This window comes from Entelurus aequoreus, linkage group LG20 (assembly GCF_033978785.1).
Source record: "Entelurus aequoreus isolate RoL-2023_Sb linkage group LG20, RoL_Eaeq_v1.1, whole genome shotgun sequence".
Lineage (NCBI taxonomy): Eukaryota > Metazoa > Chordata > Actinopteri > Syngnathiformes > Syngnathidae > Entelurus > Entelurus aequoreus.
In genome coordinates, this window is record NC_084750.1 from 9,017,554 (window position 1) to 9,045,440 (window position 27,887).

Consider the following 27,887-nt stretch of genomic DNA (forward strand, 5'->3'; position numbering starts at 1 on the left):
GAGAACTGGAATGTAAAAAGCAATGCAGATGTTGCGTGTAAAAAAACAAAATCAGATCTAAAATGGACAGATGCTGCGGTCCGACGGGACAGTGCACACTCAGAAATAATGAAACAGAACCCACGGAAGTGCGGACATCTTAAAAGAACACGTTGCACGTTAAGCTGTTCTGTAATCATTTGGCTAACTTAAACACAGGCCTCCTCCTAGAAGTGTGCGGCCCGGCCCTAAAAGGGCGGCGGTTCTGGACGCTTGTGGTTAAAAAGTTCCAGCTTCTCTTTCATGGCGGCTGCAAAGGAGGAGGGGGTGCAGTCAAAGAGGAGGGGACTAAAATATCCTAAAAGTTTGCATCTATAATTGGCACTGCTTTTTATGTGTGAGTGCAGAATGCACCACGAAACCCAACCCCCCACCCACCGCCATCACTGCTGCCACCTTCCCTTGTCCCCTCCTACTGTGTGCAGACCTTCACAAACTGCCTTCAACTCATCTCATCTGCACACTGGATTTTGCACTCTGGATTATTTTCACCCCATGTTGTGCCTCTTTAGAGCAGTTTGGGTGAAGATGCTGAGGAGCTGCTGATACGGGTGCTGATAGGGGCTGGAGGCAGGTGGGCGCCAAACCTCCAGTAGACGCTGATTGACAGGTCATAGAAGTAAGCATCTATTTATTTTAAAGCAAACATGTACATTTACAGTCAGTCCATCATTAGTTTTTTCATCTGCAAGTTAGTTTTCTCTCACGACGACCTGTTTTCTGCATTTCACCGATTATAAACATGCTTCTGTTAAATGCATCTTCACTGTATTCCCAAGTCTACCGTTGACAGAGAGAGGAAGTGGAATGTTGCACAGCAGCAAAACAACTCCATTATGACTTTAACATATTGTCTGCATGTAAAAAAGGGAGAGTAGCATTTTACTGGGCTGACTTTCTCGGACAAATTGCTGTAATTAGTGACTGCCCACTCCCATGAATAGCACCAGTGAAAGCACAAGGCAGAAATAGTCGAACGAAAGATCAGATAAGAATGTTTTTACTCACAGAAAATAATACAGACTTTACAGTACTGAATAGTCCACTTTGTAGAACATTAATTAAAACTGTCTAGGGAGTAAACGTATTTCCAACCTAATGTCATTAAATACAGTCAATATTAATTGTCATGGGATTGTTTTGTATATAACACGGTATAAAGTTAGAAAATGTCTGATTTGGTCAAAAATTCACACAAGGAGATAAGCTATTAGCATTTTTAGGTTAAGTTAGCAGTTTGAAAGCATCACTTGTGTAAAACAAATAAGTTTGGCCTACTGCCGAAAAAAAATACATGGCTCAATTTAAAAAATTTAGCACAAGGAGATTATTTAAGTAGTTGTTTTCGCCACTGAAGATTAGTTCAGCAGTTAACAGATAATTTTTTTCACCAGTTATCAATTTTTTTCCTCCCCACATTTACAAGTTTACACATTTTAAACGCAGCCTACGGTCGGAGAGTGGTTGATATACATTTCTAGTAATAAATGGCTTAATTTTTAGCTTGTGCAGTTGATTAGCTTAGCAGTTTTCAACAGTTATTTTACCACATCATGTAACCGTATTCTCCTCCCTAACGCCCTTATTTAACATCTAGGATTACAATGTATAAGTCTAAAGCACATTAAATACAATATGTTGTCTAAAACTTGATGATTTTGGTCATAAACAACTCAGTTTTAGCACCTGGAGATCGGTTTAGTCATTGCCTTACCTTTCTTTATTGATCTTAGTACCTCCAAAGATTAGTTCAACATTTAATTTTACACAGCCTAAAAACACAGCGTCTACATTTAAAACATATTTGCTGATGCTTACTGTTAATCATCGGATTTTAGTGTCATTGGAATATTTTGGCTGTTGTCAACTGCTAAGCTAATGTTCAACTAATTTACAGCACTATATGACAGTTGTCTACTTCCCTAATACTTTTTGTTTTGCATCGGAAATCATTGTTTCCAAGTTTAAAATGGATTAAATGCTGCCTACAGTCAAAAAATTTTGGTAATTTTTCCTTAATTTATAGGTGCTGTTGGTTGCTTAGCCTTTAATTTAATTGAGCTAAAATTCCTCTATTTAATTTTTATTACCCTTCTCCAATTCCTTAGTTTTTCACCAAAAAGCAATGTTTCTCAGTTGAATTCTGCCTATGGTAATTTTTGCTAACCCCCCTTATTTTTTCTACTTCAAGATGCGATAAATGTTCCCTACAGCTTTTGACAGCTATTTTACATCACAATTTAACCATATTCTGATCCCTAATACTTTTATTTTACATGTACAAACACAATTTAAGTCTAAAACTTAGATGCTGATGAGGGTGAAAACATTTTTGTCATTAATTGCTTAATTTTTAGCTGCTCCAATTAGCTTAGCTATTGAAGATTAGTTTTATGGTTTTTTTTATGTTTTATGTTCACCTTAGCTTTCAGCTAAATCTTTTAACGTCCGCACTGTTTTTATTTTTATTGTCTGCATTTTAATTTTGCTTTTATTTTTCTTTCATTTCACTTTGTTGTCTGTGAAGCACTTTGAGTCTGCCTTGTGTATGAAAAGCGCTATACAAATAAAGTTGCCTTGCCTTGCCTTGCCTAGTTTAGGGGGGTTTAGCAAATAATTGACCTAACCAAGTAAGTATATTCTCCTCACCAATTCCTTTAATTTGCATCCAAAATCACAATTTGTAAGTCTAAACAAAAATGGTAGATTTTGGTACTAAATGGCTCAGTTTTAGCATAACAGATTAGCTTAGCCGGTGAGGATAATCGTAGCCAATCAGCTTCAGCTAAATGGTTGTGCCTGTTGTGGATTTAAAAACATCAGGTGAAAGATTGTCCTGTAACACCATCTGTTCTGCATGGAAATGTGCTAAGTTATTAGGTGAAATGTTGCAAATTGACTAAAAACATTTTAACAACTTAATGCTTATGGTCAGCCATGTTTGTTTACCTGGGACGTCACAACTAAGAAGCTTCATGAGGGTTACGGCCTACCGTCAGTGACCTGCAGTTGGTTCATAAAGTTCATAAATAATATCATGAAGCATTACCGGTACATTGAAGTCAATGTAACTAGGGCTTGACCGATGAAATGACATACAGTATATCGTGATAGACACATAATATCAATATAAAATGTGTTTCGATAAAACATGCGATATATATTAATATTTTTTGGTCAAAAGAAAACAGAAATTATAAAGCAAGATGCGTTTCATGAAGTCACTTGCGCTCTGGGAACCCAGGAAACAGGAAGTATCACTTAACAATATTTATTGAACAATGGGAGGGACATTCTAATCGCCAATAAGGTAACAGTATCGACTGCCAAGTGTGGTTGCGCCGTCTTTCTGTCTAGCTGTGGATTCTCTGCATGGAATGAGAAGAGAAACTATAATATTTTGATATTAACTCAATAACAGAAACTTGTGTAGTTTTTTTGGTTTTAATGCAGACAACATCCTGACACTTCCAATGTGTCGGTTTAATGAGTAGCTTCCCAAACTACTCTGTGTAGTGTTCAATAGCTTACACACTACTGCCATCTAGTGTCTCAAAACTGCAACTACATTCAAATCTATTTTAATTATTTCATTACCTTAGCTCATACTTGCCAACCCTCCCGAATTTTCCGGGAGACTCCCGAATTTCAGTGCCTCTCCCGAAAATCTCCCGGGACAACTATTCTCCCGAATTGCTCCCGATTTCCAGCCGGACTTAAGGCACGCCCCCTCCCGGTCCGTGCGGACGTGAGTGAGGACAGCATGTCGTCACATCCGCTTGGCTTACTTTTTGGTTGGCCAACGGTTTACGTTGTATTGCGCACCCTGAAGGCAGGTGTGGGAGTCGGTTCTGAAGTATGAAGTAAAGAGACGTAACTTCGTCACCTCGCCTGGTTATTGACTCCAACCCAGAATATTACACTGCCCATACCTACGCTCCTTCAAAGGCTGTGCTACTGGCTGCAAAGCATTGCACTTTCAAATACAACAATGAGTAGAGAGGAGTGTTATGTGTGTATATGTGTAAATAAATGAACACTGAAATTCAAGTATTTATTTTATTTATATATATATATGTATATATATATATATATATATAATAAAATATATAATAAAATATACATATATAGCTAGAAGTATAACCCATTTATCATTTATTTATTTATAATTCATTGAAAGTCAAGTATTTATTTTATTTATATATATATATATGTATATATATATATAAGAAATACTTAAATTTCAGTGAGTTCTAGCTATAAATATACTCCTCCCCCAATCCACCCCGACCCCGCCCACCTCTACACCCCCCCAAATCTCCCGAATTTGGAGGTCTCAATGTTGGCAAGTATGGCTGCGCTTATTCTACCTGGCTACCAGACACCCTCTCCACTGATAAATAGGAATAGCTAAATATGCTTCACTACACACCGTAGGAGGATACAATAGCTTACCGGCGTCACAATGTAAACAAATGCCATTGGTGGATCTACACCTGACATCCACTGTAATGATACCAGGTACAAGAGTGTATCTAGTCGATACTACTATGATTACATATATATTTTTTATCGTCACAAAATCTTTTTTCTTTTAAAAAAAAAAATCATTATGTTTATAAACTCAGTAAATATGTCCCCGGACACATGAGGACTTTGAATATGACCAATGTATGATCCTGTAGCTGTATCGAATCAATACCAATACCAGGTGTGAATGAATGATGGGTTCCCACTTCTCTGTGAGCGCTTTGAGTATCTAACAATAGAAAAGCGCAATATAAAATCTAATCCATTATTATTATTAAATGTGTGGTATCATCCAAAAATAATGTAAAGTATCAAAAAACAGAAGATTTAGTGACTATTGCATTTTAACAGAAGTGTAGATAGAACATGTTAAAACAGAAAATAAGCAGATATTAACAGTAAATGACAAGTAGATTAATAATCAATTTTTATAGTTTGTCCCTCATAATGTTGTCAAAATAATAGAATGATAAATGACACAATATGTTTCTTCATACGTCAGCAGAGTTTTAATTGTTTACTTACGACTATGTTCACTATTTTATTTAAGGACTAAATTGCAATAATATGTTTAATGTACCCTAAGATTTTTTGTTAAAATAAAGACAATAATGCCATTTTTTTGTGGTCTCCTTTATTTAGAAAAGTATCAAAATACATTTTGGTACTGGTACCGATATCAAAATATTGGTATCAAGACAACTCTACCTCCCATAGTGTTTGAGGCACTTTTTCTGTTTAGGTGATGACTGTATGTTATGGCTAGGACCAACCAGTCACACAGCCACTTGTGTACAATAAGGCCAAACAAGGTTTTGTGTTACAATAAATAGGCTCCTACTGTATAACAATGATCTCAGCCACTGTGGTTGTCCTCTGGGACCTGTGACTTTTGAGCTGTAGTTCCTCTGCAAAACTTCTTCAAAGACCCCGTTTTGAATGCTACGGCCATTTTGAGAGCATCAATCGAGCCTAAACAACTGCAGTCATATTTTTTATTTATGAAATCATAAAACTAGTTTGCCACATTTTCCCAACCATCTCTGGTGAGTCTCATTTCCTTTCGGAGTGTACTTATTGTATTTCGGTCTATTTTCAAAGAATAGAGGACGTCCATTGCCAAAGTCCATAGCTGAAACCAGATATCTGCCATGGATACCGTTAATTGTTGATCTTTCCGCAGACCGGAGAGTTGGATGGTGGTTTTAAACTAGGAAGAACTGACCCGAACCAAGATCAATATGGAATTCCGACTGGGATTTAGGATCTTCTTGGTCTTGGTCATCCTGACTATTTCAAGGGAGAATGTGGATGCTCAGAGGGCAGGTAAGACTTAAAGATTTGGATCGAGTCTAAGTCCACATGGGACTACATTCTAATGTCTCTTTTTTTCTGTCTAGGGTGCAAAAACGTCCATTATGACCTAGCGTTCATCCTGGATACCTCGTCCAGTGTAGGCAAGGAGAACTTCGAGAAGATCAGGCAATGGGTGGCCAACCTCGTGGAGTCCTTTGACCTGGCGCCAGACAAGACTCGAGTGGCTGTTGTACGCTACAGCGACCGGCCCACCACAGAATTTAACCTGGCGAGATACAGGACCCTGGAAGACGTGAAGCAGGCCGCCAGAAACATACGCTACCTTGGAGGGAATACAATGACCGGGGACGCTATCAGCTACACCACCGACAACATCTTCTTGGAGCAAAACGGGGCCAGGCCACTGGGAGCCAAGGGCATCCAAAGGGTGGCTATTCTGCTCACCGATGGCCGGAGTCAGGATTACGTTCTTGAGCCGTCCAAGTTGGCCGCCAGAGCTGGCATCAGGATGTTTGCAGTGGGCATCGGCGAGGCGCTGAAGGTGGAACTGGAAGAGATCGCGGCGGAACCGAAGAACGCTCACGTCTTCCACGTGACGGACTTTAACGCCATCGATAAGATCAGAGGTCGGCTCAGGAGGAGGCTCTGTGAGAGTAAGTCTGTCTAATTACCTTGTATTATTTGTTCATCGTACGTCTTCACCACACCCCAAATGTGTTCAGGTAGACCAGAGGTGCTCACACTTTTTCAGCAGGCGAGCTATTTATCAAATCACCAAGTCAAGATGATCTGCCATAAGATATATACACACACACACAGATTATTAAAACAGAAGTTTTTTGTTAACATGTTGAAGGTGTTTAATAAAAATACCAGCATGTTTAAATGCATAAAGAAGAGAATAGTATAAATTGTGTATTATCTTATTGACTTGCATTGATGCAGGATTTACAGTAAAGCTGATAAGTTCCACAACTTCGAATTTACCTTGTGGAGAGAAAAAAGTCCCCCTCTTTCCAATTCTACATAAAGTTTATCGATCAAGCTTCCATACTCGTTTGTATACCCTTTACAAGAAATTCATTGGAGGCAAACGTCGTAGCTCGCTAGCTTGTGTGTGCTAGTTTTCTGAGACCCTTATTTTGTTAGCATAGCACTTTTATTGTGAAGACAGGAACCGTGCGGCCGGTCGTTACACCTTTGACATCAGCTACGGCGAGAGAGTGTGTTGAAATGAAGTGTTTCACGTTCCTGCCGGTCGTTTTTTTTTCTTCATACATTAGCTCAGTGCAGCCAGCGTCATCCCACAAGATCCCCGGGTGCTGTGAATTTCAATCAAGTGACAAAAGATTGATGATCGCTCATTTTTAGCTATATTTTTTTGTATGCAGAGGAGATGAAAGCCTCTCAAATGTTAGTTTATTAGCTTTCTCTTTCAACGCCTTTCAGTCCATAAAGTTATAGGCATAGAAATTACGTGGGATTACAATATCTGTCTCCATATTTGAAACAACTATGTACATCCTTGCAAGGATATTGCATTATATGTAGCTGTTCATCTCATCTACAGTACATGTAGTGTAGGTAAGCTAATGCTTCAAGCTATTATATTATTAATTTAACCAATCTAATGTTATTGGACTTACTGTCTCATTGTATCCGTCGTTGTAATAAATTATAGAACCTGTCTCCGCAATTAAATTTAGTTTTGTGGATCACAGATTTGTATTTTAAACCACCTCGAATCAATTTAAGTGGACCCCGACTTAAACAAGTTGAAAAATTTATTCGGGTGTTACCATTTAGTGGTCAATTGTACGGAATATGTACTTCACTGTGCAACCTACTAATACAAGTCTCAATCAATCCATCTTAGCTTGGTTGGCCACCACTGCTTTTCACTTTGGGAAGAAGTCCCGTGTCGGAATACGAGCCATACGGTATATACCATCGGACTGAGGTTGCTTTCTTAGCCTGCCTGGCTCTGCAGCTTCATGTCCAGCTGCAATTCTCGCACACTCAGAGTAGGTACATTGTCACTAAACACAAAAAGTTAATTTCTTCCTACTTCCTCAGATCAGGCTGGGAGTTTGTATTGTGAGTTACGCTGTAGTGAGGAACCGCAGTTCTAATCTTAAACTGTTGGTTGAATTTTAAGGGGCTGTTTGCAACTTCCTCATAGTAAAATTTTTCTGAGCAAAACGTACAAGAACACCACCACCTGTTAGCTTATGTTACCATTAGTGGTTTAACAGAACACATTTGTGTTAAAACGGTCTATATTTTTCCCAATTACTAAGTGTCGTAAAACTTTTTCCCCTCCCGAATAAAATGATTTGTGTTTACGGCGGTCACTCACCCTGTCTCGTCACAGGGAGCGTGTGAACACGTACAAAAACAGTCCAAGAGAAGCAACACACAATTTGTATTTATGTTGCTGTTATGATAGAGTATACATTCAATTTAAGCTAACACTAGCTATCCAAATCGCTATTATCAGCTAACAACACCAAAAGCTAATGCGTTTGTACGTGTTACGTAGTTACGGCATTGCGTCCTAGAAGACGTAAGAGAGCGGGATATAGCGCTTAAAATACATTGGAAAGTTAGTGCCCTCTAGGCATCTGTGTAAATGTTGCAAACAGCCCCTTTATTCCATTGCCTTTTTCCCTGAATCAGAAAGTGATTTTACACTTTAAAACTAACCAGCCAATATAGACTAGTGATTTAATTGCATATGTTTTTCTAACCTCTAAGTCTCATAATCATTACCATTCAAACAGCCTCGTAGGCTTTTCTGATGCCATTTTTAATTGGCCATTTCCATGAAAAAAACAGTACTAATTAGACCAGGGATGCCCAAAGTGGGGCCCGTGTCATTTAATTTGGCCCGCCTTAGAGTGGCTACCAAAGGTAATACACATTAAAGGCCTACTGAAATTCGATTTTCTTATTTAAACGGGGATAGCAGGTCCATTCTATGTGTTATACTTGATCATTTCGTGATATTGCCATATTTTTGCTGAAAGGATTTAGTAGAGAACATCGACGATAAAGTTGGCAACTTTTGGTCGCTGATAAAAAAGCCTTGCCTGTAGCGGAAGTAGCGTGACGTCACAGGTTGTGGAGCTCCTCACATCTGCACATTGTTTGCAATCATGGCCACCAGCAGCGAGAGCGATTCGGACCGAGAAAGCGACAATTTCCCCATTAATTTGAGGATGAAAGATTCGTGGATGAGGAAAGTGAGAGTGAAGGACTAGAGAGCAGTGGAAGCGATTCAGATAGGGAGGATGCTGTGAGAGGCGGGTGAGACCTGATATTCAGCTGGGAATGACTAAAACAGTAAATAAACACAAGACATATATATACTCTATTAGCCACAACACAACCAGGCTTATATTTAATATGCCACAAATTAATCCTGCATAACAAACACCTCCCCCCTCCCGTCCATACAACCCACCAATACAAATCAAACACCCGCACAACACACTCAATCCCACAGCCCAAAGTACTGTTCACCTCCGCAAAGTTCATACAGCACATATATTTCCCCAAAGTTACGTACGTGACATGCACATAGTGGCACACACGTACGGGCAAGCGATCAAATGTTTGGAAGCCGCAGCTGCGTACTCACGGTAGCGCGTATCCAACTCAAAGTCCTCCTGGTAAGAGTCTCTGTTGTCCCAGTTCTCCACAGGCCAATGGTAAAGCTTGACTGTCATCGTTCGGGAATGTAAACAATGAAACACCGGCTACGTGTTTGTGTTGCTGCAGCCGGCCGCTAATACACCGCTTCCCACCTACAGCTTTGTTCTTTGCTGTCTCCATTGTTCATTGAACAAATTGCAAAAGATTCACCAACAGAATACTGTGGAATTTTGCGATGAAAACAGACGACTTAATAGCTGGCCACAATGGTGTCCCAAAATGTCCGCTACAATCCGTGACGTCACGCGCAAATGTCATCATACCGAGACGTTTTCAGCAGGATATTTCGCGGGAAATTTAAAATTGCACTTTACTAATCTAACCCGGCCGTATTGGCATGTGTTGCAATGTTAAGATTTCATCATTGATATATAAACTATCAGACTGCGTGGTCGGTAGTAGTGGCTTTCAGTAGGACTTTAATACTGACCTATTTCAAGCTGTAAATATATTGATGGTATGTCTGCAAATCCGCACTGCAGATTTTACTGTAAAAACCTGGCAGCTCAGTCACCAGAGATTTACCGTAAAATCATCAGTGGTACCATTTTTCCATCTACAGTAATACACTACAAAAACAGGGAACATAGCTTTTACGGTAAAAAAAAAGTAGCTGCTCAGTCACCAGAATGTTGTTGTAAAAATAACAGTGGTACTGTTTTTCAATTTACAGTAATACACTGTACAAAAAATGGCTGAAGATTTTACGGAGAAAAACAACAGGCTGCTCAGTCACCAGAATTCTTACTGTAAAGATGTATAGATTTTTTATTTTTTTCTTATAGGTTACCTAGTTGTGTTCGAATTTGAGACCTCTGCTCCACTAAAAAAGTGTCACTTTTGGACGCTTCATGGAGAAGGACAATTTTGGTTGTCATGCTTCGCCCACGTCCTGAAAACCTAAACGTTTGGAAATTTAGCATCCTCCATACATCTAGTCTGTCTGGGTACATTTTGAAAGCGATCGAATAAAATATCTAAGAAGAACTGGTTACAGAACACCTGGAAATGGCGATAATCTGCAGAAAATTATATTTAGGAAATTTTTTTTTATGTTAAAAATGTACTTAATAGATGCAGACTTGCATGCTAACTGAATTGTGTGACAATTTCTACTACCTCATATTTACACAGGTTACCTAGTTGTGTTCGAATTTGAGACTCCTGCTCTACTAAAAAAGTGTCGCTTTTGGACGCTTCATGGAGAAGGACAATCTTGGTTGCCATGCTTCGCCCACGTCCTGAAAACCTAAACGTTTGGAAATTTAGCATCCTCCATACATCTAATCTGTCTGGGTACATTTTGAAAGCGATCGAATAAAATATCTAAGACAAACTGGTTACAGAACACCTGGAAATGGCGATAATCTGCAGAAAATTATATTTAGGAAATTATTTTTTTTAGGTTAAAATTGTACTTAAAAGATGCAGACTTGCATGCTAACTGAATTGTGTGACAATTTCTACTACCTCATATTTACACATGGCGGTATGAGGTTAAATTCCTTACTCGTGGTGCTGTTGCATGGTAAAAATCTCTTTGGACTGCGGCCCATTGGCACAGTTTCACTTTGGCCCTTGGAGGCAAAATGTTTGAGAACCCCTGAACTAGACATTAATGCATATGGAGTCACACAACCAAAGTTAAGTCATGAAAAAGGACAAACCAGTCCCAAAGGGTTAGGTTAATTACAAGGAATATGACTCATTAGGTATGTCAAATGTTTTTAAAGATTGTTGCTTTGTTTTATTTGAATACACAGGAGCATGTTCCTGGTATGCAGCCTATACCCAAGTGCTTGTGCCATACTATTTTTTCAAGATATAAATACGCCATGAGAATGATGGATGTTCTCAACTCCAACACATGAAAATTCCATCTCAAAATATCTTTGAAGACAACAAAATGACCCCCTGCCTTCGTCATAGACAGGAAATCCGTTGCATATTCTATAGGATGGTGTTACTAACTTATGACTGAAAAACAGTACATTGGACCTTTGACCTTGCATTACAGACCCCCTGGGTGGTATTGTTCCATAAATGTAAACATCCACTGTCTGAGGAGGCTAAATTTCCCCCTGGAGGAAAGTTTTTATTTCAGTAATCTCTTTAAGGACCACAAGTGAGCCAGTGGTCAACTGAGTGAGCAACTCCGGCTATTTTCACCCGGAAAATTACAGCTCTCATGTTTGAGGTGCGTCCAGTTTAGCTGCTCTGATGTCAGCGTTCAACTATCTTCACCTTTTAATCAATACGTGCACAAATAATAAACAACCTTAAGTGCAATGCTTTCAATAAAAGGTAGTAGAAGCTGAGAAAGTGTCAGTGATCAAATTCAACGATGGTAAAATGGATGCAAAAAAGTATTTTTGTAATAATTCTGCTAATATGAAACAAATTATATTTATAAAGCGTTTTTTTCCCTCCAGACTCAAAGCGCTTCACACAGTGAAACTCATTATCTACATTTACACCACAGCAGTGAGTAGATGGCGGAAGCTGGAATCGAACCTGGAACCCTCAAGTTGCTGGCACGGTTGCTCTACCGACTCGACCACGCCACCCCCTAGAAACAAATGTGTGTTAGTTATTCCTTTCCACAGTGCAGCTTTTTTGCGTCAATTCCATTTTAACTCGCAGCCGGATCCCTAAATTATAGACTTGAGGGCCACAAGTGCAGGGAGTAGCTAGGCTACCCAGCATGCCGAGTGTCATGGTAGCACACGCTCTTAAAAAAAAAACATGACGCACAGCCGCTGTAATTTCTCCTGGCGTTGTGGTCTTCAAACACAAAGACCGTCTCCCATTATTGTTTAGAAAGAAAATACTTCCGGCTAAAATAGACACGGACTTGAGATTTATGTGGAATTGGCTGAAAGCATGGTTTAGCTATTCAACCCTTTTTAACAGACACAGCTTCCATCTTAATGATTGTTCAGCTGTTTTGGTGGTATTTTATAGTGTTATTAAAGGTTATTTTCCTAACTGCAACTGACCAAAAAAGTGCCCTGATTCTATATGGATTTCAGATATCGGTCAGATATCAGCAAAAAAACTTACTTACATGTAAAATGTGATATCCTGGGCGATACAAGCAGCGTGTTTACTTGTGCAAAGCTGGACAGCCGGTTGACATCTAAATGTCCTCCAAAGGGCACACTATTTCTTCAGTTTTGCTAGTCATTTAGAAAAGGTAAACATGCTCAGCCAGTGATTCTCAAACTGTGGTACGGGTGAAACTAGTGATATGCTGGCTCCATTTAGTGGTACTCCAAATAATTTCTTCATGAACTATTGTAATGACTTGACCCAGGGGGTTATCAAAGGTTTATCAGCCGTCTGTAGGCCGTAGTCAACGCCAAAATAAACATTTAGTTTGAGAACCACTGTGCTAGGCTATTGCGTATTGTACTGAAAACAACACGTTGTTGTACTTGTGCAGTGGCAAAGAGCCATTCATTGTATTCAGTGGGCGGGACGTGACGTCGGTAACATCCCAGCAATTGGCTAGCAGCTACACAACAGCTAAGCCCACAGTAGCACAAAAGCTAGACATACGTACAGTACATCTGGGAAATTATTCCCAGCGCTTAACTTTTTCCACATTTTATTATGGTACAACCTTATTCCAAAATGGAATAAATTCATTTTTGTCCTCAAAATGTAAGTCAATGCTCTCAGAATACTAAGGAGAAAAAACTAAACATGTGACCATAACAAACCGAGCAGGTAGGCAGAATACATCTATATTTTTTTAATTCAATAATTGTGCAGATTAGAATTATTTCTGTATAGTTTAACTAAAACTATGTTCTAATGCAGTATATCACGTTTGTTGTATGTAATAGATTTGATAAAATAACATAATAAATGTCATTAAATTAAATTAAGATCTGATCATATTAAGTATAAAACATTCAATAATTTCTGTCCTGTTTTGAATGCTTCCACGTCAAAGTGAAGTTGACATCATTTTTTGAAGGGGAACAGAACCAACAGGATGTGTACTTAGTAACACAAACAGCAAACTTGATGGTGTTGTCTTTCTTTCTGTCACCACCATCTTTGAAATATGTTTGTGTGGAAATATTAGACTGTTTGCATCTCTGCCTGCTGGAAGAGGCCCATCTCACTTTGGACCAGCGACAAGCCACACGTTGACACACTTTCCCCTGACAACATTTGTTTGTCTTCTTCCCATCCCATTCATGTACAAAACTTTCCACCAGAAAGTCTAATAGTACCCCCAGTCAAGGTCTTTTATTTTGCCTTCTTTTTTCCTCAGATGTGCTGTGTCCAAATATGAAGGTGCAACCTGATCGCTTTCAACCAAGCAGTACCAGCTACGGCCTGCAGCAGGTTCCTGGTATGTGCAAACTCTTTTTTATTTTTTATTCTCTCAGCACCACACAAAAAATAACGGTTTATTATAGACGTTGACTTTAAAACTTATTTTATATTTCTTTTTTGTATTAGCACATGAATTAAGTGTTTTTTTTAGATTTTTATTTTTATTTTGTTAATTTATTTTTCCAATTATAATATTATGCTTCAAGGGACAAATTCCTGCAAACTTTCCCCAGGAAGTTTAGTTGGTGAATTTGGGAAACATTACAAATGTTATACTTTGAATTGGAATGAATGATATTTAGTTTTTTACTCTTTCAATCAATTCACTGCTGTTAGGCGTCATTCCAAAAGGTTGTACAATATAGTAAAGGATTTTGTTGGCCTCAGCAAATATTATTTTGAAGTATGTAAGTATTATTTAAGATAAATGTACTTCTTCTGCCACAAATCAATTTGCAATTTACACAAATTCTTGCTAAATTATTTTGTTAATTACCCCTTTCTGACAGAGAAACGCTGGAATGTTACAACTCTACAGTTTAATCATCTTCACTACTTAGATCAGTGGTTCTTAACCTTGTTGGAGGTACCGAACCCCACCAGTTTCATATGCGCATTCACCGAACCCTTCTTTAGTGAAAAATAAAATGTTGTTTTTTTTTCAAATTCAAGACAAAGTTATATGTTTTTGGTAACACTTTAGTATGGGGAACATATTCTAAGTAACAAAGACTTAATTTAGAGTTATTTGGTTAGGGTCAGGGTTAGAGGGTTAGGGTTATAATAAGGCCATGCCGAATAAGGCATTAAAAAGTACTTAATAATGACTAGTTAAGAGCCAATATGTTACTAATTTGCATGTTAATAAGCAACTAATTAATGGTGAAAATGTTCCCCATACTAAAGTGTTACCATGTTTTTTTTTACTGGTGCACAAAATGAACCGTGCATGAACATAAATAAATAAATGATAACTGGGTTATACTTATATAGCGCTTTTCTACCTTCAAGGTACTCAAAGCGCTTTGACAGTATTTCCACATTCACACACACATTCACACACTGATGGCGGGAGCTGCCATGCAAGGCGCTAACCAGCACCCATCAGGAGCAAGGGTGAAGTGTCTTGCCCAAGGACACAACGGACATGACTAGGATGGTAGAAGGTGGGGATTGAACCCCAGTAACCAGCAACCCTCCGATTGCTGGCACGGCCACTCTACCAACTTCACCACACCTTGTTCAAACAACAAAACCAACACAGTGCATAAACTCACAACAAATGACACACCTGCAAATCAGTGTGACTTCTGCTGTTGTCGTATCCGTAATACGCCGATAGGGAGAAGTTTTTATTTACACGATGATTCGGGTGTGTCTTCACCTCCGCCGAACCCCTGAGCCTGACTCGAACCTGGGGTTCCATCGAACCCAGGTTAAGAACCACTGACTTAGATATAATATGTTACCATTTTGGTAACATTACATAAAAGTACAGTATCTCGCAAATTATATTTATTGTGTGAATGCTGATGAGTCATTTTTTATTTTAATTCCCACATTTCCAGGACATTTTTTCCTATTGGAAATTAATGGGCAATTTTTCAAACGTCACCATTTCTCAACCAATTCAACGCATTTCACTCATATTGAACAAACCATTTTCACAGTTTCATATATTCCTGCTTTTTAATACCACTGTTTCCACACTTTTTTCTTTTGACTATTTCTCCCTCTTTTTTCAGAAACATTCTACCTATTCAGAAAATCCAGAAAATTATTTCTTATGATTTAAAAATCCTAATCATATGTTACCTGACACCATCTGGCTAGTGTGCTAGCTGTTGCATTTTAGTTTGACTTTAGAAATACAACTTTCATATAATAAAAGTAGTCTGTGTTCAGCTTGTTGAGAAGTAAATATTCACTCACCATCGAACATGACTTGAGCGTTAGTGTCTAAATAGCTGCTGTCTTGTCTCCAGTCAAGCATGGTGGCGGTATAGCGTCATGGCTTAGAGCTGCATGAGTGCTAGTGAGCTGTGGTTCTTTGAAGGGAAACATGAATTACATTCTGTAACACTGTAGCAAACCGTTTGAATATTTTAATGATTGTACCTTATTTTTTAACTGGCAAAATATTAGAAACAGACCCCAGATTACAACCATAGTGATGAACATATTTCTACTTGGCCTAATGCTTCATTAAATTGTGCAGGTGTACCTACAGTAGAGATATGTTAAACGTCACATGGACTTAGACACATCAATCCTCTCATGTGACCACCTCCACAGTGATTGAGTGCACTTTCCAAACAATGTCATTCATAAGCAATTAGGGACTGTAAAGTGGTCTGAGCTTATCCTAAACTATTTTCTTGAACTGGCCTGGTCATTTCCCTTATTCTGTTCACCTTTTCTCAGAAGTCTTGGATAGCGTTTATCCAGACAGTTGGGATGTTGTTACAAGAGCGTCTATCGGGGATCAGAGTTCCTGTCTAGTTCTCCCACCCACACGCATCGCACAGACAGAGAAACCAGATGTGTGTGGACTGTTTGTCCAATCAGAGGCGTCAAAAGCTAAAGTCAGACTTTTTTTCACCACCTTCAGTGTGCTTCCCTTGAATGGCATGAATTGGGATTGGTCATTTAGACTTGTCATTGGCAAACATGACTCCTCTACTTAGAGACTGACTGTGTTTATAGAAGCCAACAATGTTCATTTACTCCACTGAAGCACAACCTAAACAGAACCCTCAGTACAGAGGTGTCCTAAGTGTGGCCTGGGGGCCATTTGTGGCACACAGCTTGAGTTTGTTTGGCCCACAGTACATTGTTGAAATAACATCAAACGAAACAAATTTAAAAAAGAGCAAAAAGACACATTGTAGTGAGAAAAAGCTCAATTGTTGATACTTATAACTCTGGGTGTTTACATGTGATATTGATATCGGATATTGATCAGATTAACGCCCAAATATCAAGTATCGGATTAGCGCAAGCTAGACATGCATAATTAGTGTACTTAATTGACGAGAGCTAAGCACACAAGCTTGACATACAGTGCATCTGGAGGAAAGTAGTCACAACGCTTCACATTTTTTATGTTACAGCCTTATTCCAAAATAGAATACATTCATTTTTGTCCTCAAAATTCTACACACAATAGCCCATAAGGACAATGTGAAAAGGCTTTTTACATTTTTTTTGCCAAATGTATTAAAAATAATAAACTAAAAAAATCACATGCATATAAATATTGACAGCATTTGCTCAATACTGTGTTGATGCACCTTTGGCAGAAATTAAAGCCTCAAGTCTTTTTGAATGCGAAGCCACAAGGTTGGTGTCCTCATCACTCCACTTACTATGTCATGAGCCTTATTGTGACTACTAGGTGTCACCAAAACACTATATCCACTCCACTTCAACTTAAAGACCGTATAAGTCCATTCCAGAAGGTTAATAATAAATGTGTTAGTGTTTTTCATACCAACCACTGTTCTCTGTTTGACTCATTTCACTCGATCAAACTTTTTCTAACATTTCACACTACTAAATAACACAAGTATGTATGATTCCTGCTGATATAGTATTGAATTGATATCAGTATCAGCCAATACTCAGTGCTCAAATATCGGTATTATATAAGAATAATAATGCCACCTATAATACAAAGCTGACGCTAAGTTCTATCTTTAAATGTAATTTCTGTTTTTGGCCTTTTTCACAGAATAAAAACATATTCAAATGGCCCTGCTTGCTCTGACTTTTCAGTATGCGGCTCTTGGTAGAAAAAGTTTGGACACCCCTGCTGTAGTTGAAAAATGAACATCAGGACGTGACCGCCAAGACAACTATGCTTTGTTTCACGGTAGCAGCCGGTCTAGTCCTCTAAACACAAATCGGCTGCCATCAAAGGAACCTTGTCGTGGTCGCCATCTCCCACAGTCCTTGAACTCATCTGGTGTTTCACCCTCCCCTACTCCTCCACACCATTTTTTTGGAGCGCTCAAAAATAACTTTTGATTATACGCCGCGCATCGCCAGTCTAAATTACAACTCTGGTGCAAAGATGGCCTCCAAACAACCGCATGGTGCACAACACAAGCTGGCGGACCGCGGGGGGAGTCAGCAGAGCTCATAGCACCAGTGCTATGTCTAAACAAATAGGAATGAGGTCAAATTGTAGCGCTCAAGACCTTTATTGCGTGTGTATTGTGCCAAATAAGGTTGTATTTGCAAGTACAAATCCATGTGTTTCAAGAAGACAGACAGTTTCTGCACAGAACACGAGTCACAGCGGGGTCATGTTAAAATGTTGTAACGTGTATTCAACTACATTTCCTTCTGTCTTCACTAATCCTCTTTTGTACATTCCGAAGAATTTGCTGCTTTTAAGGACCTACTGCAAAAAAGCTAGTCAAAGATCATCTATTTGAGAGCGCTTGAGTGTTTTTGGGAATCTGCTGCAAAAATGTTAGTCTTTTCCAAGTTTTTTTCAAACTGAATCTGCAAAAGTTAAGCAAGTCGTGGCGAAGCAACGGTGGTCACGCCAATCAGCTGTGGCTGCCACCACGCCTTGTTTTACATTTGCAGTTATATTCTGTTGTGCCGTTTGCCGGTTACAAAACTATTCATGAACAAGTCCGTCTATTATGTGTATTATGCAACATACTTGGAGGCTCATCCGGGGACACGCAGCCAGAAGTGGATGCTTTAATTACGCATTTCTTCCTGGTGTACATGGGTTCTCTTTTTTTCGTAGTTTTAAAACACATAACGGTGCAAGTAACAGTTGTGTTAAATACCTTTAAGAAGGTAATGTTGTGATACCTCATTTGTCTTCTTTGTTTGTTACCAAGTCTGCCATGATTAAAACACACACAAGTGTTTGTTTTTGGAAGTAGAACACATTTGTTGCTGGAAGTCCGACGTGTGTTGCTATGGAAACGGAAATCAATGCGCAGAAGAAGTCAGTCCCGTAAATGATTAAAATTATCAAAATACGGTAAATATTGTACATATTACATATTGTTATGAAGGTGTATGTTACTACATTATATATATACTTGCAGTGTGTATATTGTACATATTACATATTGTTATGATGGTGTATGTTACTACATTATATATATACTTGCAGTGTGTATATTGTACATATTACATATTGTTATGGTGTCTGTTACTACATTATATATATACTTGCAGTGTGTATATTGTACATATTACATATTGTTATGGTGTCTGTTACTACATTATATATATACTTGCAGTGTGTATATTGTACATATTACATATTGTTATGAAGGTGTCTGTTACTACATTATATATATACTTGCAGTGTGTATATTGTACATATTACATATTGTTATGAAGGTGTATGTTACTACATTATATATATACTTGCAGTGTGTATGTTGTACATATTACATATTGTTATGAAGGTGTATGTTACTACATTATATACTGAATACTTGCATTGTGTACATTTTACATATTGTTATGAAAGTGTATGTTACTACATGATATATATACTTGCAGTGTGTATATTGTACATATTACATATTGTTATGAAGGTGTCTGTTACTACATTATATATATACTTGCAGTGTGTATATTGTACATATTACATATTGTTATGGTGTCTGTTACTACATTATATATATACTTGCAGTGTGTACATTGTACATATTACATATTGTTATGAAGGTGTCTATTACTACATTATATATATACTTGCAGTGTGTATATTGTACATATTACATATTGTTATGGTGTCTGTTACTACATTATATATATACTTGCAGTGTGTATGTTGTACATATTACATATTGTTATGAAGGTGTCTATTACTACATTATATATATACTTGCAGTGTGTATATTGTACATATTACATATTGTTATGAAGGTGTCTGTTACTACATTATATATACTTGCAGTGTGTATATTGTACATATTACATATTGTTATGAAGGTGTCTGTTACTACATTATATATATACTTGCAGTGTGTATATTGTACATATTACATATTGTTATGAAGGTGTCTGTTACTACATTATATATATACTTGCAGTGTGTATATTGTACATATTATATATTGTTATGAAGGTGTATGTTACTACATTATATATATACTTGCAGTGTGTATATTGTACATATTACATATTGTTATGAAGGTGTATGTTACTACATTATATATATACTTGCAGTGTGTATATTGTACATATGACATATTGTTATGAAGGTGTCTGTTACTACATTATATATATAATTGCAGTGTGTATATTGTACATATTACATATTGTTATGAAGGTGTATGTTACTACATTATATATATATAATTGCAGTGTGTATATTGTACATATTACATATTGTTATGAAGGTGTATGTTACTACATTATACATATACTTGCAGTGTGTATATTGTACATATGACATATTGTTATGAAGGTGTCTGTTACTACATTATATATATACTTGCAGTGTGTATATTGTACATATGACATATTGTTATGAAGGTGTCTGTTACTACATTATATATATAATTGCAGTGTGTATATTGTACATATTACATATTGTTATGAAGGTGTATGTTACTACATTATATATAGACTTGCAGTGTGTATATTGTACATATGACATATTGTTATGAAGGTGTCTGTTACTACATTATATATATACTTGCAGTGTGTATATTGTACATATTACATATTGTTATGAAGGTGTATGTTACTACATTATACATATACTTGCAGTGTGTATATGAAACGTTAATGGAGGGTTTTAAAGTTGTCTTAGAGGTCTTTGAAGACTACAACGGTGACTTTCATTTTCCACATCTTCCAAACGCTTTTTTAAAAATTATCTTTAAAAAAATTCCAATTTCAAAAAAAGGACATATGTGTTCTTGTCTCTCATAATGATTGTGATTGATAGGCACAATTCCCCAAAAAGTGCAGTTCCCCTTTAAGCCCTTGGGTGTCACACACTCCCTGTTGAAGACCTCTGATTTACACTGTTCCACTTGGCCAATGTGCGTCCTCTTGCCTCTAAAACACATCCTGGTCTCTGGTCTTCTCCAAATGAATCTTGGTGGAGTTAAAGATGAGATGACAGCCAGCATTGCGTCATGTGTGCTAGTTGCAGCCTCTCATCTTGGCACCGTCACCATAGCGACTCCATGTGTTTATTGAAGAAGGGAGTGTCACGCCACATATATACAGCACACCACTTCATAGGACTGGCAACGTGCACTTTACCACTTTTGGGAAGTCTACCAGTGATAGTCACTTGTTTTTTCCTCTCGCCAACACATCTTTCAATAGCCCAAATTCGGGCCCAAAAACATTTTAACACCTTTTTATTTATGTTGAACAAGGGTTTTACTTTTATAATACAACTAATTTTATTCATGTTTTGTTCAATCTGCATGGAACCTCCATTTATGAACTTTTCTATTTGCCAACTTTTACATCGAGCCAAATAAGCCTTTGTGTGCGAACCATGTCTCGGTGTACAAACGCATCATTCTTTTTGTGTGAAGAAGCCGCCATTTCGGAAACGTCACGTTCTGTGCAGTACAGGACACACAGGGTACTGCCGTTTTGGAGAGGCGGAGCCCCCTACGCCACATCCTGTATACGCAGCCCACTCAGTGCTCCACTTTTGTCTATTTTGCTTACTCAATATGGGTCCAAAAAGCCAACAAGCCAACCTGCAATAAAGTACTATCTATCTATCTATCTATCTGGAAAGAAAGAGGGAATTGCTGTGGACTTAGAGAGGAGAGGGAACCCACACACACATCCCTCCTCCCCGCCCACTTCTCTTTCTACCTGCCCTCCCTTCTCTGCCTCGTGTCTCGTGCATGCCACAATCATTTGCCGCCGGCAAGTTAAAAAGGGTTTTATTTTTTCCATTTGTCTTATTACTGTAGCAACATGGTTGTTAGTGTTTTAAGAGCAACAAAGGCATTTGTGTGTGTGCAAGCAATGTCATTGTGTTTTGATAATAGTTTTTTGTTATGTTTGGTTGATATATATTCAAGATTCAAGATTGTTTATTGTCATGTGCACAGTTAAACAGACAGTTTGCCGTACAATGAAAATCTTACTTTGCTAGTCCACCCTTCAACAAGTCACACGGTACTTAGCTAAAATAAAAATAGAAAATAAAAATGTATATCCAAGGCACAGTAAGTAACATTACATTATTGCACATTCTGATTGACAGTCAGCAGTATAAATATGGAGGTGACCTTGGGTCACAGCAGCAGTTAAAGTGTCTTTAGTGATCAAAAGTGAAAAGTGGTCCTCTCCAAGGTTTCTCATAGTCATTCACCGACATCCCACTGGGGTGAGTTTTTCCTTGCCCGTATGTGGGCTCTGTACCGAGGATGTCGTTGTGGCTTGTGCAGCCCTTTGAGACACTTGTGATTTAGGGCTATATAAATAAACATTGATTGATTGATTGGAAAGTGTCTACAGTGATGGTTCACAGTTCGGGGGTGGTCATGGTAGCTGTCTTTTGTTCAAAAAGATAAAAGTAAAAGGGGGGGGGGGGCTAGCATTCACAAGTTAGCATTCACAAGCCTGATGGCCTGTGGGTAGAAACTGTTTGTCAGTCTCGTAGTCCTGGATTTCAGGCTCCTGTATCATCTGCCTGATTGTAGGAGGCTGAAGAGACTGTGTACTGTCCTTTATGATGTTGTGTGCTCTCCTGGTGGCCCTGGTAGAGTACATGTCCTGTAGTGAGGGGAAGGCTGCTCCTGATATGTACGGAGCAGTTTTAATCACTCGCTGGAGTGCCTTCCTGTCCTTAGCAGTGCAATTTCCATACCAGACTGTGATTGAGCTGGTAAGGACACTCAACCGTACTTCTATAGAAGTTGCTGAGAATTTTGGGTGGCATGCCAAATTTTCTCAGCCTTCTTAGGAAGTACAATCGCTGCTGGGCTTTCTTTATTGTTTGTTGGGTGTTGTGATCCCAGGTGAGGTCCTTGCTGATGTGGGTCCTGAGGAATTTAAATGTTTTCACCCTGTCCACCTCTGTCCCCCCTATGTACAGAGGTGTGTACTGTGCACTCCTTCTCCGTGGGTCTATATATATATATATATATATATTTATTGTTACGTGTACAGGAGGAGGAGACTGCACAGACAAGAATATATATACAGTATATATAAATACAAATTAATAATATTAATAAACAAGAGAATGGAGTGTGACTAAATCCAAGAGTGTGTATTAACTGAGTGTTACCGGGAGTGTTAAGCGCGAGGCGGAAGTCCAAGAGGGGAAAGCTGGCTCGGAGGTCCGTGAGCAAGCAAGAAGTCGGAGGCTATAGCGAGGCGTCGAAGGTCTGTGCCCAGGTGGGAGGTCGAGATCCAAGAGGCAGTCAGGGAAGCAGAGGGAACGTGGGAAGACGAGAGACACAGCTCGTGACGCATAAATGGAGGTCTGCTGTTGTATCGACAAAGAGGACACGAGACAATAAACACGACGGGGGAGAAAACAGAGAGCAAAAGAGTGCGCATAGAGCATGACGTGTCGGCTTGCTGTACTGAACAGGTAGCTACGATCTGGCGTGGGATAGCAGGTTGTGCAGGCTTATGAAGGCAGGTCCCCTGATCAGCCACAGGTGCACTAATTGCTGGCAATTGATTGCAGCTGCTTGTTTCTTATGGGGAACTGTGCTTCACTATTTGAACTTTTCCATTTAAGAACCATATTCACAAACCAATTAAGTCCAAAAATCAGTTTCAACTGAAGTCCTAACACGACCTCACTAAAGAGTCCCACCAACCTGGTTTCTTTCTCATGCAGGATTTGACCTGATGGAGTACTTCAGTGTCAGAGACATTCTGGGGAGCAGACTTGATGAGGGCCAAAGTGCCTACGTCCGTCTTGGCACCATGCCAATTGTGCAGCAGACTGAGTAAGTCACACGCCAGACCCTGGTACAGTGTATTGGAAAAATACAATTCATTATTAATTAGATCTATTCTCCCTAAAATAAGTTTATTTTGTCTGAATTATACATTTTGAGGGGAAAAATATATCCCTGTTACGCAGAACACAAATGTCTACTGCAGAGGATGCTAGTTCTCAACAGGATATTAGCTATTAGGCTAATTTGCTTTGTCAGCTATATCACAAAGCTAAGATGAAGATATTGTGTTTACTTAGTTTAGATTATATTGACGTACTGTACATTGGATTGCTTCTAGCATCTTTAATGCACAAACTGTATTACGGTTTTTTTTATACTTAAATGAAATGTACTCCTAATATGTCATTTTTAAAGTTTCCTATGGCCTCATAATTCTGCAGAGTAAGGCAAGGCAAGTTTATTTATAGAGCACAATTTGTGCACAGGGCATTTCAGAATGCTTTACAGAAAATTACAAGAAGGCAAAATTAAAGAAATATTAAATCATAATTAAAATAAAAGCACTAAAATCATTAAACAATCATAATTCAAATTAAAATCACAATGTAGATAAAATACTGTACTTTGAGTTTTCATATGCACAATTAAAAGTGGATCTGAACATTGCCAACGTTGAGGCCTGTGTCACATCTTCTGGGCTGTACTGTAACATTTATATTTAATACTTGCATAAAGCAGTTGGAATACTAAAAAGCCTGGCAATTTTTTTTTCCAACTGCTTCGGGTGATTTGTTACTTTAATTTAGGCGCTTCCTTTAAAACGAGAACACGCCTTTAATAATCCCTCAGGGACTCATTAGACATGTTGGTCAGAAACAGGATCCACCCTCTGAATATATATATTATAGTAGTATTGCAGTATTTAGGTAAGGATTTAGTATCCTTGTTAAAAATCATTTTAATGGGACACACTGTTTAACTATTTAGTAGTATAAGCCATTGAAAAATGCCCAGTTGGATACATTGTGGTTATCGATTTTTAGTATTTATAGTATTGAATTTGTTTTGGACACGTTTAACTGCAAACAAAGAAGAGGAAACAAAACAAAGTATTGAAAAGAACAATATACTCTAGTCATGTGTTTTGAACATATATACAGCTACTGTACAATGTTTACATTTTATCTTTACATTCTAACATGTCTGAGGAGGAGTAGGAAGAAGCAGAGCTTATTTAAATTAACATATTTATTTGTATATTACAAAATAGCCCTTATTGTAGGCGTGGGGCTTAGATAATGTCTTAATATGCATCAATGAAAAAATATTGATTCAAAACAAACTATATAAACTAAACGTATACAAATACTATATAAAACAGAGAATATAAAATAACGTAATACAATATGATTTACAACTAACACTTTGATTATATGAGTGTATAGTACATCATATTTACATTTACAATCAAACATTATCCAAAATATATACAATACATCCTCAAGTTGTGTGGTACATATACAGTATAGTTTAATTTAAATGCTGTAAAAATAGGACCATAAGGCAAAGTCTGTGCTGTCTTTTTTTCCGCAGAGATGTGTTCCCTCAGGGCTTGCCGGATGAATACGCCTTTGTCACCACGTTTAAGTTCAGGAAAACCTCAAGACGAGAAGATTGGTACCTTTGGCAGGTCTTTGACAAATATGGAATACCACAGGTAGGTCAAGAATAAATGGAGTTATTTTTAGTTCATCTGCTGCCAAATGATAAGGTCATTTCAGGTTAGGATCACTAAAACCTCTTTAATATTTGGCAGTTATCAGGCAGAAGTCACTTTTCATATGGATAAATGAAATGATTTGATGTTTTGTTTGTGCCTGGTCAGGTGTCCATCAGGCTGGATGGCGAGAACAAGGCGGTGGAGTACAATGCCGTGGGCCTGACCAAGGACGCCGTGCGAGCCGTCTTCAAGAACTCTGAAGTGGACAACCTATTTGACCGCAACTGGCACAAGATTGCTCTGAGCGTGGAGGCCAAGAGCGTGTCTCTCTACCTGGACTGTAAGCACATTCAGACGCTGCCCATCGGAGACAGGGAGGACATCGACATCCAGGGGAAGACGGTCATTGGGAAGAGGTTGTATGACAGCGTGCCAATTGATGTGAGTCTTTTTGCAGAGTGTGTGCGATTAGTCTTCAACGTGCGCTGCTTGACCAAGTGTGTGTTTGTTTGCCCCACAGTTTGACCTTCAGAGGATGGTGATTTACTGTGACTCCAAACATGCCGAGCTGGAAACCTGCTGTGATATACCCAATGGGCCTGTGAGTACACCTTACACTTACTTTTCACCACTTTTAACTACAACATACGGGTGTCTAAATCCAGTGATATCAGCTACTATAGTAGCATTTCAAATGTGTGATATCATGTACGACACAAGCAGTCCTGCAGTGTGTTTACATGTGTGTGATATCATGTGCGATACAAACAGTCCTGCAGCCTGTTTACTTGTGTGTGATATCATGTGCATACAAACAGTCCTGCAGTGTGTTTACTAGTGTGATATCATGTGCGATACAAACAGTCATGCAGCCTGTTTACTTGTGTATGATATCATGTGCATACAAACAGTCCTGCAGTGTGTTTACTTGTGTGTGATATCATGTGCGATACAAACAGTCCTTCAGTGTGTTTACTTATAGGTATGTGTGATATCATGTGCGATACAAGTAGTCCTGCAGCGTGTTTACTTGGGCATCTGAATAAGCACACCATTTCTTCTATTTTACTCAAGTCATTTATAAAAGGTTAACATGCTACTAGGAAATAGCAGGTACACAACTGCTAAGCACACAATAGCATACTAGCGAGACATACGTAATAATAATTGAACAATATTTCAGTGTAAAACTGCCCACGTGTCAATATAAACAAGTATCAAATAAGTATACTTGCATATTACACATACAAAGTCTCCAAGGCAGAGGCGTATTAGCAAGTATCCAGTAACAAACGTGTCCGTGTCATTCAACTTACTGTGTCATGAGCTTAACTCCATGAACTATTGTGACCACTAGGTGTTGCCAAAAAAAAACAATAACCACTCCACTTCCACTTAAAGACAGCATAAATCCATTCCAGATAGTTAACAAAAAATAGGTTTGTAATTTTCATACCTACTATTGTTCTCTGTTTGACTAATTTCACTTCATCAAACCTTTTCTAGTGTTCCACACTACAAAACTATAAATATATTTTTGCTCCAATATCCGTATTGTATTGTAAATGAATAGATGTGTGTACACATCTACCAAAATATTGCATTATATAATATTAAAATATGCAACCATGACTTACATTTGAACCTTTTACACGGCACCATTGAATTGTTTAAAAAAATAAATAATTTTTTTTAGTGTTTACATTTTTTTTATTTAGTAATGTCTAGAAAAAAATATGAATATTGTAAAATTTTGAAAATATTTACCTTTTTTCCACAATTATGTTTTCAATTACAACTTTAATCAACATTACAGTCGGGGGTGTAGCACACCACTTTGGTCCCCCATGCACAAGACTCTTAAAGGGCCCTAAACCCAACACACACTTGGTGTGTTTACATGCACTAACAAACTCATTAATGCATGAACCGTCTTTTTAAAACATATTAAAACCTTATTTAGGTTTTTGACTTTTTAAAGATGGGATTAACATTTATAGATAAACACCTCTTTAAATAATGTGTTAGTGTTTTTAACCATAAAGTGGCTTGAATATACATTTAAAAACAAGTATATAATGTGTGTGTGAATGTGGGAAAAAGTGTTAAAGTATAACCCTTTTATCATTTTTACTTTAGAGTGTAACATGCAGATGATCTGATACATACAAGATTATCATCAGTGACTAATATGTATCATATATAATAGTAATCATTAGCCATTGTGTAGTTACACATAGTATCTTATTCATTATTCCCTCTTATTTTTCGTCCACCTTGTTCGGCTCATCCATGACACACACGCTACCATT

General features: G+C 38.0%; 1 protein-coding gene across 1 annotated transcript in view; it reads left to right on the top strand.

Moving 5' to 3' along the window:
- The first annotated feature begins 478 nt into the window (after positions 1-478).
- Positions 479-27,887, top strand: part of LOC133635905 (collagen alpha-1(XXII) chain-like) — a 97,450-nt gene continuing 70,041 nt past the window's right edge. Inside the window, exons 1-8 of the mRNA XM_062029351.1 lie at positions 479-658; positions 5,753-5,895; positions 5,970-6,539; positions 13,892-13,972; positions 23,789-23,900; positions 25,449-25,572; positions 25,741-26,016; positions 26,096-26,176. Coding sequence (XP_061885335.1) covers positions 5,811-5,895; positions 5,970-6,539; positions 13,892-13,972; positions 23,789-23,900; positions 25,449-25,572; positions 25,741-26,016; positions 26,096-26,176 — 1,329 coding nt within the window. The 5' untranslated portion in view covers positions 479-658; positions 5,753-5,810. The remainder of the gene's footprint in view (positions 659-5,752; positions 5,896-5,969; positions 6,540-13,891; positions 13,973-23,788; positions 23,901-25,448; positions 25,573-25,740; positions 26,017-26,095; positions 26,177-27,887) is intronic.